General features: G+C 37.6%; 1 protein-coding gene across 1 annotated transcript in view; it reads right to left on the reverse strand.

Moving 5' to 3' along the window:
* The window catches only part of PKP2 (plakophilin 2), an 83,176-nt gene that overhangs the window by 61,151 nt on the left and 3,941 nt on the right, over positions 1–18,084 (reverse strand). The window contains exons 2-3 of the mRNA XM_011363150.2: positions 9,212–9,324; positions 8,144–8,838 (exon numbers count right to left, since the gene is read on the reverse strand). Coding sequence (XP_011361452.2) covers positions 8,144–8,838; positions 9,212–9,324 — 808 coding nt within the window. The remainder of the gene's footprint in view (positions 1–8,143; positions 8,839–9,211; positions 9,325–18,084) is intronic.

Below are 18,084 nucleotides of genomic sequence, written 5' to 3' on the forward strand. Positions count from 1 at the left end.
TATGAAAAGGTTACAAGCTGGAGAGAGAAATAATCGGATTTGAGAAAGTCATTCTAAGAGTCCTAGAGAAGGGTTCTGAGCAAGTAGAACCAGAGGCAGAGAGACTTATGCAATAGAGATGGAAAGAAGAATACAACTTTAAGACCTATTAAAGAGATAAAAAATATGGCTTGGTGATAATGTGACTGTAGAGGGAGAAAATAAGAATGACCACCAGGTTTGTAAATGGTGAATTTAGTATGAAGTGATGGTTAGGAGCAGAGGGCAGGAAGTTAGTTATGGACATACTGAGTTTAGAATGTCCAAGAGGCTTTTAGAAATACATACAGATCGAAGATTGAATTAAACATGGTGGCGTGAGAGATGTCCCCAGATCTCTCCCCTTGAAACAACAATAAACTGAACACCGAAAACTTAACAAAAAACACACAAACTGCACACCAGCACGTCTGAGCATGCGATCTGCACTTAAGAGCTACCACAGGTCAGAACCTGTGGTGGTGGACTGGAGGAAACAAAGAAGCTGCCTCTCTCAGCTGGAGCTCCCTGTAGGAAACAAAGAAGCTGCCTCTCTCAGCTGGAGCTCCCTGTAGGAAGAGGGGGAGGGGAGAAAGAGTGGCGAGTTCCCTGAGTAGCCCTGCCTGAGAGTGCTGTGAGTTCCACAGGGATGGTGGCAGTGCCCAATCATCAGGGCAGAAGGCAGAGAAACAAGGAATGCAGAAAAGCGGGGACAGCAGAGAAACAACAGTTGATTTTTACCAGTCGTGGCTGCAAAACTGAGGCTGAGCAGCAGCCTCCAACTCCCAACCTAGAGGACCCATCTCCCCATACCCTCCAAGACTGAACACCGTGGAGCCCCAGGGGAATCTGAGCAAATGTTACCAAAACTGTCACTAACACTGACAGGAACTGAGATTGAGGGTAGTGAGCATGATTAAACATCTATAAGGAAAAAAAAGACAATATTAACACTTTATATAAAGCAGAGGTCAAAGAGGCTTAGACACTACCTATTGGAAACCAAAAGAAAAACACCTTATTTGCAACAGGCTAGAAACCATTATATAATAAATCTTTCTGGGAAGGAAAAAAAAAGCAGAATATACTTCCATTAATGCCCAGGCAGAGAAATAGTCCATTAAACACCATGAACAACCAAGGTGACAAGGCAGCTCAGAAAGAAAGAGAAAAATTTCCAGAAAATAAGCTTACAGACATAAAAATATGCGACTTAAATGACAGAGAATTCATAATGGTACTTCTGAAAAAACTCAGTGAGATCCGAAATGAATCATATCAACAATTTCAGGAATTGGAAAAACAATTAGATGAACAGAATGAGTTCTTTAGCAAAAGGATTGACACCCTCGAAAAGAAACGAATAGACCTCCTGGAGATAAAGAAGACACTGCAAGAGTTGAAAAATGAAATAGCAAGTTTGGGAAATAGAGTCGACCAAATGGAGGAAAGGATCAGTGATACTGAAGACAGAAATCTAGAAATATATCAGAAGGAAGAAGAGAGAAACCGAAGAATGAAAAATAATGAAAGAGAAATACAAGAACTAGCTGATACTATCAGGAGAGGAAACATAAGAATAATGAGAATTGTTGGAGAGAAGGAAAAGGAGCATTTTCAGACAAATAGTTGAGAATTTCCCAAATCTAAGGAATGAGCTGGAACTTGGAATTCAAGAAGTCAATAGAATACCTAATTATCTCAACCCAAAAAGGCCTTCACCAAGACACATTGTATCAAAATTATCAAAAACCAACGACAAAAGACAGAATTCTCAGGGCAGCCAGGAAAAATAAGATGGTAACTTATAAAGGGAAACCCGTTAGAGTATTGTCGGACTTCTCAGCACAAACCTTACAAGCCAGAAAGGAATGGAATCAAATATTCGAACAATTAAATGAAAGGAACTACCAGCCAAGAATAACGTATGCAGCTAAGCTCTCCTTTAGATATGAAGGAGAAATAAAGACCTTTCCAGACATACAAAAATTGAGGGAATTCTCCACTACAAGGCCTGCGCTACAGGAAATTCTGAAAGAGGTCAGCTCACCTAAAAAAAAAATGACAAAAAAAGCCATGCATAATTAGGAGTAAGGTGACTAGCAGGCTGATAAAAGCAGAGGAGTGCAAGCCTTACTAGGAACAGGGCATTTATAAGTTTAAAATAAGTAGAGATTTGCTATAGCAAGATAGTAATAGACATTCAGTTTACATAGGGACAAACTGAAACAACAATGACTGAAAAGGTGAGGATTCAAAGATCCATATTCACAAAGGGGAACTGAGATAAGGCACACGCAGAAGAAAAGGGATGACTGTATATATACAACCATCCTTTTCATATTCATAATAATAACCACAGGTCAAAGATTTAGAACTGAAGTATATAACATAAAACAAGAAGGACCAGAGAGAAAACCTACAAAAACCAACCAAAATAAAGAAAACAAACACAAGGACAAGGAAGAAATGGGAGCACTGAGCTACCAGAAAGCAAAAGATAAAATGGCTATAAGAAGACTTCATATTTCAATAATCACCCTAAATGTAAATGGACTGAACTCACCAATAAAAAGGCGCAGAGTTGCAGATTGGATCAAAAAACAAAACCCAACCATATGCTGCCTCCAGGAGACACATCTCGGTTCCAAACACAAATATAGGCTCAAAATGAAAGTGTGGAAAATGATATTTCAAGCAAATGGCATTCAGAGAAAAGCAGGAGTAGCAGTACTAATATCGGACGAAATAGACTTCAAAATCAAAAAGGTAAAGAAAGATACTGAGGGCCACTTCATAATGATAAAGGGAATCATGCACCAAGAAGACATAACACTTATGTTCCCAATCACGGAGCCTCAAAATATGTAAAGCAATTACTAATAGAACTAAAGGGAGAAACAGACCAAAACACTATCATAGTAGGGACCTAAATACGCCACTGTCAGATATGGACAGATCATCCAAACAGAAAATCAGGAAATAACATCCTTAAATGATACATTAGACCAATTGGGCATAATTGAAATTCACAGAGCTTTCCATCCCAAAACAGCTGCTCATACATTCTTCTCTAGTCTACATGGAACATTCTTAAGAATCGACCACATACTGGGACACAGAGATAGCCTCAACAAATATAAGAGGGCTGAAATCATACCAACCATATTGTCTGATCATAATGCTCTGAAACTAGAGATCAACTGCAAAAAGAAAGTGGAAAGAACCACAAATAAATGGAGATTAAACAACATACTACTGAAGAATAACTAGGTCGGAGAAGAAATAAAAAGGGAGATCAAGAGATACATAGAATGATGATGATAGTACAACATATCAAAATCTTTGGGACATGGCAAAAGCGATCATAAAAGGAAAGTTCAAAACATTACAGGCCTACCTCCAAAAACAAGAACAAGCCCAAATAAACAACCTAACGCTTCACCTTAAAAAACTAGAAAAGGAAGAACAAATGAAGCCTAAAGTCAGCAGAAGGGAAGAAATCATCAAAATTAGAACAGAAATAAATTAAATTAAAAACAAAAAAACAATAGAAAAAATAAATGCAACAAAGAGCTGGTTCTTTGAGAAGGTTAATAAAATTGACAACTCCCTGGCTAGACTCACTAAAGAAAAAAGAGAAAGGGCACAAATAAACAAAATCAGGGATGAAAAAGGGGAAATTATGACAGACACTGCAGAAATACAACAGATCATATAAAAATACAATGAAAAAGTATATAACACCAAATTCAATAACCTAGAAGAAATGGACCAATACTTAGAAAAATACAACCTTCCTGGACTGAATCAAGATCTGGAAAATCTAAATAGACCGATCAACTGTATGGAAATTGAAACAATCATTGAAAATCTAACAAAAAGTAAAACTCCAGGACTAGATGGCTTTACCAGTGCATTCTATCAAACATTCAAAGAAGATTTAATACCTATTCTCCTCAAACTCTTCCAAAAAAATCGAACAAGAGGCAATACTTCCCAACTCATTTTATGAGGCCAATATTACCTTGATAACAAAACCTAGTAAAGATAACACAAAAAAAGAAAACTACAGCCAATATCTCTCATGAACACAGATGCAAAAATCCTAAAGAAGATACTAGCAAACCGAATACAGTAGCATATTCAAAAGATTATACACCACAAACAACTGGGGCACAAAGATGGTTCAACATACGCAAATCAATTAATGTGATACACCACATAAACAAATTAAAAAATAAGAATCATACGATCCTATCAATAAATGCAGAAAAAGCCTTCGATAAGACACAGCACCCATTTATGATCAAAACACTTAACAAAATCGGTATAGAAGAAAAGTATCTTAACATAATAAAGGCCATATATGACAAGCCCTCAGCCAAAATTATACTTAATGGCAAAAAACTAAAAATCTTCCCTCTAAGATCAGGAACAAGGCAAGGCTGTCCACTATCACCACTCTTATTCAATATAACACTGGAGGTCCTAGTGAGTGCAAGAGAAAGATATAAAAAGAAACATATAAAAGGCATCCGAATAGGAAATGAAGAAGTCAGAATGTTACTATTTGCGGATGACATGACTCTCTACATAGAAAACCCTAAAAACTCAGTGAGGACACTATAAGAAACAATAAGCAAATACAGTAAAGTCTCTGGATACAAAATCAACATTCAAAAATCCATAGCGTTCCTATACTCTAATAACAAAGTGTCAGAAAAAGAAGTGGAAAAATAATTCCTTTCGCTATTGCAACAAAAATAATAAAATACCTAGGAATAAATCTAACGAAACATGTGAAGGACTTATATTATGAAAACAACAAGACCTTATTAAAAGAAACCGAAGAAGATACAAAGAAATGGAAAGATATTCCGTGTTCTTAGATTGGAAGAATCAACATAGTTAAAATAATCATAATACCTAAAGCATTATACGGATTTAATGCAAACCACATCAAAATGCCATAGGCATTTTTTAAAGAAATAGAACAAAAAATCATCAGATTTATATAGAAGCACAAAAGACCTTGAACTGCCAAAGCGACCCTGAAAAAAAAGAACGAGGCTGGAGGCATCACTCTGTCCTACTTCAAATTATACTATAAAGCAACAGTAATCAAAATGCCATGGTACTGGCAGAAAAATATACACATGGACCAGTGAAACAGAATTGAAAGTCCAGAAGTAAATCCATATTTATATGGACAAATAATTTGTGACAAAAATGCCAAAAACATACAGCGGAAAAAGAAAAGCCTCTTCAATAAGTGGTGCTGGGAAAACTGGAAAGTCACCTGCAAAAGAATGAAACTAGACTGTTGTCTATCACCACACACCAAAATTAACTCAAAATGGATTAAGGACCTAAATATAATACCCGAAACAATAAAATGCATAGAAGCAAACAAAGGAATTAAACTCAAGGACCTTGGGCTTAAAGAAGATTTTATGAATTTGACTTCAAAGACAAGGGAAGTAAGAGCAAAAATAAATGAATGAGACTACATCAAACTAAAAAGCTTCTGCTCAGCAAAAGAAACCGTCAACAAGGTAAAAAGAGAATCGTCCGAATGGGAAAATAAATTTGCAAGCAACACCTCCAATAAGGGCCTACTATGCAAAATATACAAAGAACTCATATGACTCAATAACAACAAAAAAACAAACAATCCAATAAAAAAATGGGCAATGGACCTGAACAGACACTTCTCCCTAGAGGACATACAGATGGCCAACAAAGATATGAAAAGATGCTCATCATCGCTAGCTATTAGGAAATGCAAATCAAAACCATGAGATACCATCTCACACCTATTATAATGGCTATAATCAATAGGACAAGTAATAACAAATGTTGGAGAGGATATGGAGAAATAGGAACTCTCATATACTGCTGATGGGACTGCAAACTGGTATGGCCACTATGGAAAACAGTATGGAGATTCCTCAAATAACTAAGAATTGATCTACCATATGATCCAGCAATCCCTCTACTGGGTATTTACCCCAAAGACTGGAAAACTCATATCCGAAAAGATATTTGCACACCGATGTTCACAGTGGCCAGGACATGGAAGCAACCGAAGTGTCCTACTATAGATGATGGGCTAAAGAAGCCAATACATAAGAAGTACATACATACAATGGAATATTAGTCAGCCATAGGAAGAGATGAAATACTGCCATTTGCAACAATATGGATGGATCCTGAAATAATCATACCAAGCAAAATAAGCCAAACAGAAAAGGTTGAAAATCACATGATATTACATATGTGGGATATAAACCTAAAAGCGATAAATGAACAGGACAAAGAAACAGAGACTCATGGACATGGACAATGGACTAGTGGTTACTAGGGGTGGGGGGCGCAGGGGGAAGAAGAAAATAAAAAAATAAAATGTTAAAAAAAATTATATATATAGTATGAAAAAAATAATAAATAAACACATTTAAAAAAGGAAGGAAAAAAATATATACAGATCTAGAGTTTAAGATAGAGGACAGAGCTAAAGATAAAACTTTGGGAATCAGAGGATACAAGTGTAGTACATAGGGCCTCCTTGGAAGAGCACAAGACCTGAAAGAGAAGGATTATCAAGGAAGACTTCTTTGGGCATGCAGAAAAGTCTTTTTAGAGAAGACTAAGAAGATATGTCTGGAGAGGCTAGTAGAAAACCAGAGAAGATTGGTGCCCTGAAAATCAAAGGAGGGAGAATTTCACATCAGTGGTGTGAAATGCTGCCTATAGGTTGAATACTATAAGGACTGAATATGTGTCTGCTTCGGATGTAGTAACAGGCAGTCACTGGTGTATTTATGGGGAGACTGTTTCAGTCAAATCGTGGGGACTAATATCATATTGCAGTGGATTGATGAGAGATTGGGAAGTGGCAGGGTGGTTTAAGAAGCATGGGGCACAGAGATGAAGGAAGAAAGAATGCCAGTTGCTGGAGGATGTGCCATGACAGTTTTGTTATTGTTAAAATCATTTTGTTAAAATTGTGCCTAGCACAAATTCTAGAATATAGCAGGCATTCAATAAACTTTGAATTGTCCATTTAAAAGCCTTGATCAGCTTTTTCCTCCATAAATAATTAGCTTACACATTTTTCTTCTTTATAAGTGTGTTCCTATTGACAAAGATCTGCTTTATACAAGAAATGTTTGACATCTCATGCACAATTTTGCTTAATAAAAAACATTTCCTGCTTCAAGTTTAGATTAACCCTAATATCTTTTATCAGCAATATCTCCATAGTCAGTAAGTACGCTGCACAATTTCACTGGAAGTGATGACTAAAGGTACCAACTTCCATTAAGCAGTGTTAGAAAGCAAACAAAAATTACATAGTGTTTTACTGTAATGATACTACATCAAGAGTTAGTGATTTAATCATTCATCCATTCCTCAACCTTCTCTGTATAACTTTCTCCTCAGTTTACAAAATTTGTGCTCCAGTATTAAACCTGAGTAAGAGTTAAGTTCCCAAAAGACTAGATTAGTCAAGCCATAAAGTAAACAGGAGAGGCAAAGGGATGACTTTGAAATTTTAATTTTTAAATTATTCGATATTGCCAAAAAATAACCCCAAATCACTGATACTAGAATCACAAAGTAGAAGTGTCTGGTATAAAAGGAAGAGATATCCAAAAATTAGCTGCCTTGGCTTAGCTCTCAGTCATTTTATGGTAGTCTTTTGAGTTTCCCTCAGCACCAGAAATAAGCATTTTTGCCTTTTTCCTTCCTATATTTCAAGAAAATGCAGGCAATGATCCATTTCTTGGTCTACTTTGGAGTTCGCTCTCACTCAGAGCAGATTTTCACATAGCCAAGGGACAGACACCCCTTCAGCCAGCACCTAGTTTGGAACGACAGATGGACTCATCATTACATTTCCCTGTAAAGCTGCCACATGAGCAGGTCGCCTGGCCTCTGTCCCTGAGGTAAATAGGCTAATCTGTCAATTAGGCAGCTGCCTGAAAAGTCATTATTTTAATCACTTATCTCTGGAGACCTTTCTCTGCAGCCCCAGAAGTACCAGCTCATGCTGTAAGGGCTGTGGGAACAGAATGTGCTGGCACTGACTGCACTGCAGATTGAGAATGGGACTCACCCAAGCTGGGAGTCGGTGAAAGTGCTTCTCTCCGTGAGCATGTTCCCACTTACTCCTGCTGCCACTTGGCCAACGGTCATGTGCGTCCTCCTGCCGCCTGAATCCACAGTGACACTGGGCCCGGCTTCCCTGGCTGTGCGCGTGCTGTGGAAGGAGCTCTGATGCCAGGAGGACCGAGAGGCCCTGTTCTGAGTGACGGGCTGTAGGGGTACGAGTGGCCTGACTTGCCCAGCGACAGGCCCTGAAGTCAGGTAGTTCTCCTTCTCCAAGAGGTTGCCCATGCTGTGACTGGTCCCAGGCCTAGGGTACGTGAACACCACTGGGTTGACAGGGGCACTGTCAAAAACGGTGTCGTTTACAGACCCATACTGGAACCGTCTGTGATAAGTGTCATAGTGGCGCTGTCTGCTCACGGGCCCTGAGGTGAAACCCACAATTTCCGAGCGAGCGTATCTCGGGGGCATAAGAAGGGTAGACCTCCTGCTCTCCTGGTGCCGCAGCGAGTGCCCGGCCTGGCTTCTCTGGCTGTACTGGTGATCGCTGTGCGAGTAATGCACCCTCTCAGGGCTGCTGTCAGGAGAAATCTCAAGTCTCCTCAGAGGCTGCCTCAAGCATCTTTCCTCCACTGACTTCTGTGAGCTGTACTGTGCAGTTCCTCTCCCCCAGCGGCCTTCATAAGCGGTGGGTATGCCTGGCTGCACGAGAGAGAAATAAAGTTGAAAGGAGGCACATATCAGTTTTCATCTTTGTTAAAGACTAACAATTCTGTGACTCTTATACGAGGTGTCCGTTTCTCTGAATCACATGGAAAAGTCAGCCAACCCCTTTCTGGGTAAAATCTGTTTTTAAACAAGACTTGGTTAACTTGGTTGACTAGTTATCTGCACCAGGATTTGCTACTGTTTAAGGTCCCCAGTTTTCTATGGTGTCCACACAAAATCAATCTTCTCATAATTCATTTAGGAACTAGTAATATTTGGGATGATAACCTTAAAAAATAATCTATACAAGTTTAAAAATGTTTCCATGGTAGTCCAATAACTTGGGTTATACTCTTTGGAATCCTACCTTTAACAGGTCATATGTTTTAGTGACAGGGGAACGCCCACCAGCAAAATCATTTTCAACTAAGTGTAGGTTGTAGACATATTCAGGAACACTGCTAGTTCGGTGAAGACTTCCTGCAAACAAGCATATAATAAATGGGCCAATCAGTCGTTAAAGATTGTACAACAATAAATTATAGATTTATTAAGATCTAAATTTAAAATTAAGTCCTTCAACAAGTATTAGATTTATATTGGTATTTGTAAGTGCTGGTTTAACTTCACCCTTGGATGTGGCAAATGATCAAAGGTGATCACAATATTCTCTAGAAGCTTTTAAAAATAAAAGTCAAATTAAAAAATTAAAAAATATACATTTAATTAATTTTTTTTTAGGAGAGTAAGGGGAGAGATTTTTACAAAAATCCAAAAATGTTTGTTTATCACAGTGCTGAGGAGTTTGGAAATCATTTATTGGCTTAGATGGTCCATACTATAAAAGTTCAGTTTCTTAAGTCAGAGGAGGAGAACTCTATTCGCAAGGCAGGACCTTAGAAGCTTCCTGAGGAGTCTCTAAGTGTAGGCAATAAACAGGAGTGACTCAACACTATGAGATAAGATAGCTTGTATAAACAACAAGGTGGCTTAGTGTGGTCGAAGAAAACATGGACCAGCTTGAAAAAGACCAAACCTGGGGTTGAGGTATTTGGCCATGTGAGAGGGAGGCAGGAAAGGAATCTGATCTCTGAGCTACGGTGATTCTGTTTGTGGAATCATACAGGTTGGCTCATTCTTAGTTGGGGGGTCTAGCGGCCAGCCCACTCTCCTGCAAACAGAGTAGGACACAGCCCTTCCAGCTCAGCTCTGTGGGGCCTACAGGGACTCTCAATTGATGCAGGTCTCTTTAAACACTCCTCGGAGGAGTTAGTGGTAGATAACAGTATTCCCACTCTCTTCAACCTCTTTATTCTTCTCCCAGCTTTTCATTTGCTCTTTTATAACTTCTCAGGGCCTTAGCGGGGTGGGGGGAAGGGGGGGCGGGGGTTAATGCCAAGCAGAATAATCAAAGATCTCTGAAACCTAGGAAATGTCTAGTTTCCTAACTTTTGCCAATTTTTTTTTCCTGTCATGTAGCATTCTTTCAGAAGTCAGAGGAAAAAAATACTCAACTAACTCTTCTAAGCTTCAGAGAGTTGTGAAAAATACTGAGAACAAAATGCCATAGGTAGACCCTTTCCAATATAATTGGAAAATACCAACATACTTTTCCAATAAATTGCTATAAAGTCAAAATTTTAAAGACTATCAAGGTATCTTGAGGTGGAGGAGGAATGGAGATTGTCACTGCCAGAAAGCTAAAAAGTATGAATGCATCCCAAAATATGTTTGTACATGTGTCTTATTTCCCAGAGCTGAACAATCTGGCTTCAGGCCTCAAGGGGTCCTTAGGGAGGCAGCGTAGGTTTGTAAATGTCACTCTTAAAGACCAGGGAAGCTGAGGAAGGCCAAGCCTCCCCTGTTTCCAGGGGCCTGATTTCTCCCCAAGAGATTTCTCCCCTGGCTAAGGTTAGGCAGCCCCTGGCTCTAATTATGAAGGGCCTGAGGGCTGGGGTTCCCTTAGGGCTGGGGATGGAAGGAGAGAGTGGGGAAGCCAATGGAATGTTTAAACTGTGCCCCACTCCAGGAAAAGAGAAGCCTTTTCTACAGAGGTTGTGACCAGGCAGAAAATTATTGGTCAGTTGATATGTAAGAAACCAAATTTATGATCTTAAAATAAAAGTAGTGTAAGGGTATCCATGTTCAAATTTTTAGATTGTATGAAAACTGAATAAATGAAAGTCAGGAACAATCTAGAATAGGAAAATACTAATTGCCTATACGGATGGTAGCTAGAACTATTCATTCCTGTTACTCTATAATAGAATGGCAGATGATGAAAGGAATTTTTGGAATCCAAGAAAATTTTTGGAATCCAAGAAAATTTCTTCAAGGGGGGCCCTCTAAGCCCATCATTGCTGGCAGTATTACCTTTACCCTTCCAGGAGCAGGTAGATAATTAAGGAACAGTTAGGAGGGGGCTACTGCCATCTTTAAGCTAAGATTCCTGCAAGGATTTTTTAAATGTGGAAGAATCTTTGGACAGGACCCACTGAAACAGTGTATCCTATCAAACTAGCTAATAATTGAGTTTTATAATCAGACCTGTTGAAGTGAAACATTTAATTCACATTGTTGCTGGGGGTTATGTCTTTTTAAAACAGTATTTATATGAACTCCTTACATTTCAATATTACTTTTCTTTCAGGAGCTCAAGTAATTTTGTTTGTTTTCAATATTCAGTGATGCAGAGCCAGCTATTATCATCTCCCTTTATAAATAGGTAAACTTAAATTACGTGCTTTAAATTGCAAAGAGATTTAATATCAGGTTGGAAATCATAGTAGCTTTTCTGAATTTGCCATTTATTAATACCCTGGAGGGATCGTCATCATAATTTTTGATATGAGGACCAAAAATAATCATTCTCTCTCTTCTAGAACCTTAACTTGAGCAACTCCAAATACTCCACAAATATTAGTTCTTTATTTGCTAACATAAGTCCTTATAAGGAAGCTTCTTCAGTTTTCAGATGAATGAACTGAGACTAGTTTAATAGTTCCCAAAATAACTACAACACGTTCAGTAACGGGGAACAAAATAAGATTGGATCTTTAAGCTATGGACTCCCTTCCTCTGCCAGAAAGGTTGTGACTCCTGATATTCAACCTACAGCCTGGCACAATAGATGGTTTTTCTGGTTGAAAGGTTAATCTCAAACAATAATGCAGATTAATTTGCCTAGGCAGTCATGAGTTTGAGAATAGTATAGTGGATTAAAGGTGAACTAGTAGCTATGTTTAAGATTTTAAAGAAATTTTGAACTGGGTAGAAGTTTTTCTTAAAAGGTAAATATTAATCAGATGGAAATCAATCTCTTTAAGGAAAGTCATTATTTTCTGTTCAATCAGAATAAAATATTATATGTATAATAATGATTACTGAATATATAAAATAATTCAGCCATGATTTATTCTTCTCCATAAATAGAAACAAGACAGCAAACAAAAGCATATTACACATACAGGCACATCTTGCTTTAAATAAATACAACATGACAATCCATATTTCCTAACATGAAAAATGAGGGCGTGGCTATATTTTAAAGGGTTCAGTTACTTCACAAAAAAATCTCATCTTCCCTAAATCAAAGAAATCTGTGGACTTGGCCTGGTGCATCCACTTTACTGCTTTCTGTGTGTCTGGTCTAATCACTTAGACACCTCAGTTTCCTTAATTCCAGCTATCAACTGAGTTGCTGAGAGAGAAGTTTACCTCAGAAAGCTGACATTAAATGCTTTTAAAATTGTAAAGCGACATGCAAAAGTGATACATGGTTTTTAAAATAATTTGAATCACAAAAATTTGTTTTTCACACTTTTTTTTCAATCGGTCTGTTCTAGGAGGAGGGCTAAACTAGTGTGCAAGCTTTAATTTATATTATGTTGTACCTCAGAGTTTTTATTCTGGTAAATTTATCAGTGGCATTGAATTTGACTTTTTTATGGTTATTTTTAATTGACTCAACCATTGAGGATCATAATGACATAACTGTGAAGTTTCTGGCCATTCATTTCGATTGCGCTGTGCATTATGTCCTCCTGGTCTTTCCTAAAGAAGGTGATGATTTATAGGGAATACTGTAAATTAATATTAACTCATCCAAACCTTTCCTTCTAAGAATACCAGGGATATTTTATGGAGTCCACTTTAAGGGAAATGAGGGAAGTAGTTACAGAACAACTTTAAACTCCACCTTCCTCAAATAAGCAATTCAGGTGAGAGAAATTGTAGGGGTGGGGTGAGGGGGTAGGCCTGGGGAGTGAAGGTGAGGAGGGGTGGTTTTGATGGAAGGATTCCAAATTGCTCAGAAGATGGCAGAGGTGTAGACCTCACAGGATAATGTAATTTTCTTTTTCCTGGTCTGAAAGTTAATCTGAATGATTCTATCCCTAAGCAGCTGTTAGGGGAAAATATCTTGGTTTCTGGTCATCTATGCGAGTATTGTCCAAAATAATGGGTTATATAGGGTTAAAAATAATAGGTTGATTTCCATAATCAGTGTCTTCTTTGTGGGGTTTTTGAGCAGCTATATTACCTAATTGGCTGAATTTACTGTATTTATGAAATTGAGTTGACAAGCCTCTATTTTGACATAATTACCTATATCTGGGCACATTTGAAAAATCAACTACAGCTTCCCTTACGGTAAGTAGACGAGAGAATTGCTAAACAAAACCTTTATATAACCTGCTTCAATTAGAGATAAGAGAGTAGCATTCTCATTCAGCAAAGCATTTTTCTTTCAAGCTTTTCTGAGCACTCTCTGGGCATGGGTAAAAAACTGATTTGGTTCATGAGCTCTAAAAAAAAATTTGTAGAGATGGAGGCATAAAAACTTCCAAATAGATATGCAAATAGATATAGTTAAATGTACGTACAAAAATCAGCAGGCATTCACTACTGGTATTGATTTAAATGCTACACTTAATTGTGCTTACAAGCAGTTGCCTTCACAGTGTGAATTTACAACGGTCTTGTGTGTGTGTGTGTGTGTGTGTGTGTGTGTGTGTGTGTGTGTGTGTAAGGAGAGCTTGAAAGTCTAAAAGCTATCACCTTATGGAATTTGGTCTTCAGCAACCTTCGGGGAACACCTCTCTTTCTCCTCATACCTTAAAAAGATTTAACTTCTTCCATTAGAATAAAATTGGGGGGCATGCTATTACAGGTGAGACATGGCATCTTGAAACTTATAACAAAGCATTTGTATAGCAATTCATATTTAAGTGGATCCTTAAAGTCATTTATTAACAAAAGCAGAAATTTAAAACATGAAATATGTCAGGACCCATCAAGAACCATACATTAGGACTATTCGAGTTGGTGAAGCGCTTTTGTTTGTCTGTGTAGCCATATAACATAGGATTCATTTCTCTAGACTTCCATTAAAAAAAAAAAATACTTATTTTATTTTTTCCTATTCTTATTTTTTAAGAAAAATAACCCAATATTTACGGAAACCACCATGCATACCATACAACTCAGTTAGGCAACTGCTCAGTCTAGAAAATGAATAGAATTGGTTGGTTTACAAATCTATGGCTGGAAAGTACCCCCAGCTATCAGTTCTTGTGAAGTTGAATATGCCAAGAGTTGGTGGCATAGTGGGTAGAGCTGCCTTCCAACAAAATTGAATAGGCCAGGGATAGACCAGCTCTTCTATGAGCATGGGCCATATGCTCCAGGTGCCACCGTGTTATTAGTTAATGGTATACCAATCAGCCACCAGAAGCCTTTATTTTTCAGAAGCCTCCTGAGCAGTTTGGTTATCCTCTGATACATCAGTTTATGGCATTTTTGGAATAATCTGCAAATTTCTGCTCTATATAACCACAAAAATATATATTTAAAAGGCCCATTCATATTGCTGGTATCTATATCATATATTTTGTTTGAGTAGCCAAAATATGTGATTATAAACTAGAAACTTAGCACACCGGTGGAGTACTAAATTGATAGATCCTGAAAGTTTCTAAATCTCTTACTTCCTGTAATTTGTCTCCTTACTTTGGCATTCCCGCCAATTCACTTGTTGAGATATCCCAAAATGATTACTTTAGAACTGCAATGACATATATCACATTATACTCCCAATGATGCAACAGCCAAAAAAAGGTCAGTTTATAAAACTCACAAATTCAATTTTTTTTCTTTAAAAAATTCGCTACAGTTTTTTATAATGGGTCATAAATTATGATATTTTCATAGCCTCTCACTTGCCAGGGCTAACCTCTTCCCTCCCAACTGATTCAGAATTGCTGTCCCTTCTCCTTTAAATCCACTGAGACTGCCAAGTGAAGCTTCAGAAAACCCCTGCATTTTTCATGTTTCTCCTTGCTGAAACATATTCTGTGACTCACAATTATCAAATCTTTAACTTGCATTTAAGATCTCCCTCTACAATGTAAGGTGGAGGAGGGGTGAGGGAAGGCCGCCTATCAGAGGGCACCACTGAACTGAGTTTTGACGGACTTGTAAGAGTTAACCAGGTCATGAGAAGGGAGGGAAGAAAGTGGGAGGGAGGGGAGTGGGGTAGGAGTAAGAATACCAAATAAGATAAATAGCACATGTTTGGTGGAAAGTGGGAGCAGTGGTGATAGGATGAAGTCTGAGAAGTTGCAGGCATTAGATCATGAAGAACTTGAAATGCCATGCTGAACGAGGATTTTATTTCTTGTAGCTAACAGCAGAAACTGAAGGAATTTAGGTTGGAAAATGATCCAATAAAATTTTAGAAAGTTTACTCTAGTAGGTATGTGGAAAACGGACTGGAGTGAGCCCAGATTAAAGCAAGAAGAGATTGTCTTAACTTCCAGGCATATTTTTACTTCCTTGACATAAAGAATCACATCCTCTACCATCATTTCTAGCACAGTCACACATCAGCACTTGACAAGTTAATTGATGATTAGTCATATTTTCTTGTACATTCAACATGTCATAGTTACACAAATTCAGTTTGCACTTAATCCTTCAGGTCGACATCTACCCTGTTGATCGCCACATTGGAGTCAAAATGTGAGGGCAGTAGTTGCATGTGCGCTTTTGTCTTGGAGTGGATGGAAGATACTCAAATATTTTCTACTGCTTCTCTGTCATTCTGGGAATAGAGGGAGGAAGAAATTTTTCTTTCTCCCAAATGTAGGCAGACTTTCCTTCTGAATGATTAGAAAAGCAGACTATGTTTAGTTCAGCAAGGTTGATTCTACATCTAAATAATATATATTTACTGTCATTCTCTCATCCGTATGACTTGTGTATTTATCTGTAATATTTTGGTGGCCTGTAAGAAGTTCCTATCATCTGCCAAGAAAAGTTCCCATTTTCCTCGTTCAAAGAAAAGAGGTAATCAAGACGTTTTAATTCTGATGTGATCCTTCTCCACTCCATTCCATGGATGCATTGGTGAGATTTAAGATTTAGTAGGAATCTCATGGACATGGACAATAGACTAGTGGCTACCAGAAGGTAGGGGGAAGGGGGAAGTGGGGAGGTAGATGGGGTAAAAAGGGTCAAATATGTGGTGACAGAAAGAAATCTAACTATGGGAGGTGAACGCACAATGTAAATATATATGTGCCTTTCTGTTAAAATGTACAGCTGAAACTTACTGGATTTCGTTAACCAATGTCACCATAAAAAAAAAAAGATTTAGTGGGAGCAATTTATTAAGCTACTAATGAGTAACATTTTCTTCTGGAAATCAAGGAATTGCAGAAATCTGGTTATGATGCTTTGGTCAATTAATATCGTTAAGCCTAAAGCTCATTATTCTAGGAATATAAATCAGTAAATTCTTTTCATGGTAATGGTAAATTATGTTTCCTTTTTTCAAAACGTGCATTTTTAGTTAAGTCTATATATTGGGCTCCCTAGCTCATCATTAAGCACTTAAGAACATCTGTTTGTATGTCTAATAGTCAATCACCATTAATGGCGTTACCCAAAAATACACAACAGATTTCTTAATATTTCTATTGTAAGAACACCTGGAATTCTGTTATTATTCTTACCCTAATAAGTCAGGGGAGTGAGATGACTCATTCTAATACAAAAAGATTAAGTTTTCTCCTAATTTTGTCTATTTCCACTTGTAACACTGCCTTTTGCTGTTCACTTCTCCAGGAGAAGTATGGTGTTATACTTTCATACATTTGTGGACATGCACAAAATAGCTGGAAAACATTTATCTCAGAATTGTATAAAATTTTTGAATGTCATCTGTGATGAAACTAGAATGATCTTTTAATAGGCCATATTACTTTAAGTCTGATTTTTAAATTTCAGATGTATTAAGACCATTTTTGTTATTGTATTTCATTACTATCATAGATAGGTTGCCAATAATATGCTTGTTCTCTCATAAAATAATAAAGCTTTTAATAATTTTTATTGATCAGATTGGAAATTCAATTTGAGAGGAAAATCAATTTTAACTACTCTAAGATAAAATAATATAAATATGTACAGCCTTATTTCAATACATGGGAAAAGAATTTAAAGTCTATATTCAAAACAACGCTTTAGGAGAATGAGTCAATGTGAACAACAAATACCTAGAATATCTAATTCAAGTGAGCTATGCTGTTCCCATGATTGGAGCTACCAGCACAGGCAAAGATAACATTAATGGGCCTTTTAAAAAGCCTAAGTGAACAGTCTTCCTCTCTTTAAGGTAATTTCCTGTATCTTCGCTGTGACACATAGAGCAAGAAACTTTCATAATCACACAGTTACTGTTCCATTGATTCTGAAGCATCCCTACCACACCCTCACTTAAGACCTTACCCATAAAAGATATGTTCTCATCATTTCTAGGGCTGGGAAGTTTATTTTTGCAATCGTCATTGTGTTAACATTCTATTTCCTTGGACTAATTACAATTGAAAGAAATTCTAAAAAACAGACACACCTTTTTTATACTCACTGCACTTGATCTACTAGACACTTAACAAAAATTGGCCTATGGGCTATATTAGGCAGACATGGAGGTACATTAAATCAGGTGGCATTACCAACACATTAGTTTCAGAGCATGGCCATCCATGTCCCTGCCGCCCCACCATGGAACTCTTTTTTTCCCTCTCTCCCGATCCCTCCTACCTTCTGAATGACTAGTCACCTAGCTTCCAGAATTGCTTCATTCCTGGAATTCCTTTTTGGCAAACAACAAATTCATACAGGATTTGCACAACCCCCCCCCGCCCCGCAGTAATACCTATTAATTGCCTTTTTTGC

The sequence above is a fragment of the Pteropus vampyrus genome, unplaced genomic scaffold (genome assembly GCF_000151845.1).
Source record: "Pteropus vampyrus isolate Shadow unplaced genomic scaffold, Pvam_2.0 Scaffold82, whole genome shotgun sequence".
NCBI lineage: Eukaryota > Metazoa > Chordata > Mammalia > Chiroptera > Pteropodidae > Pteropus > Pteropus vampyrus.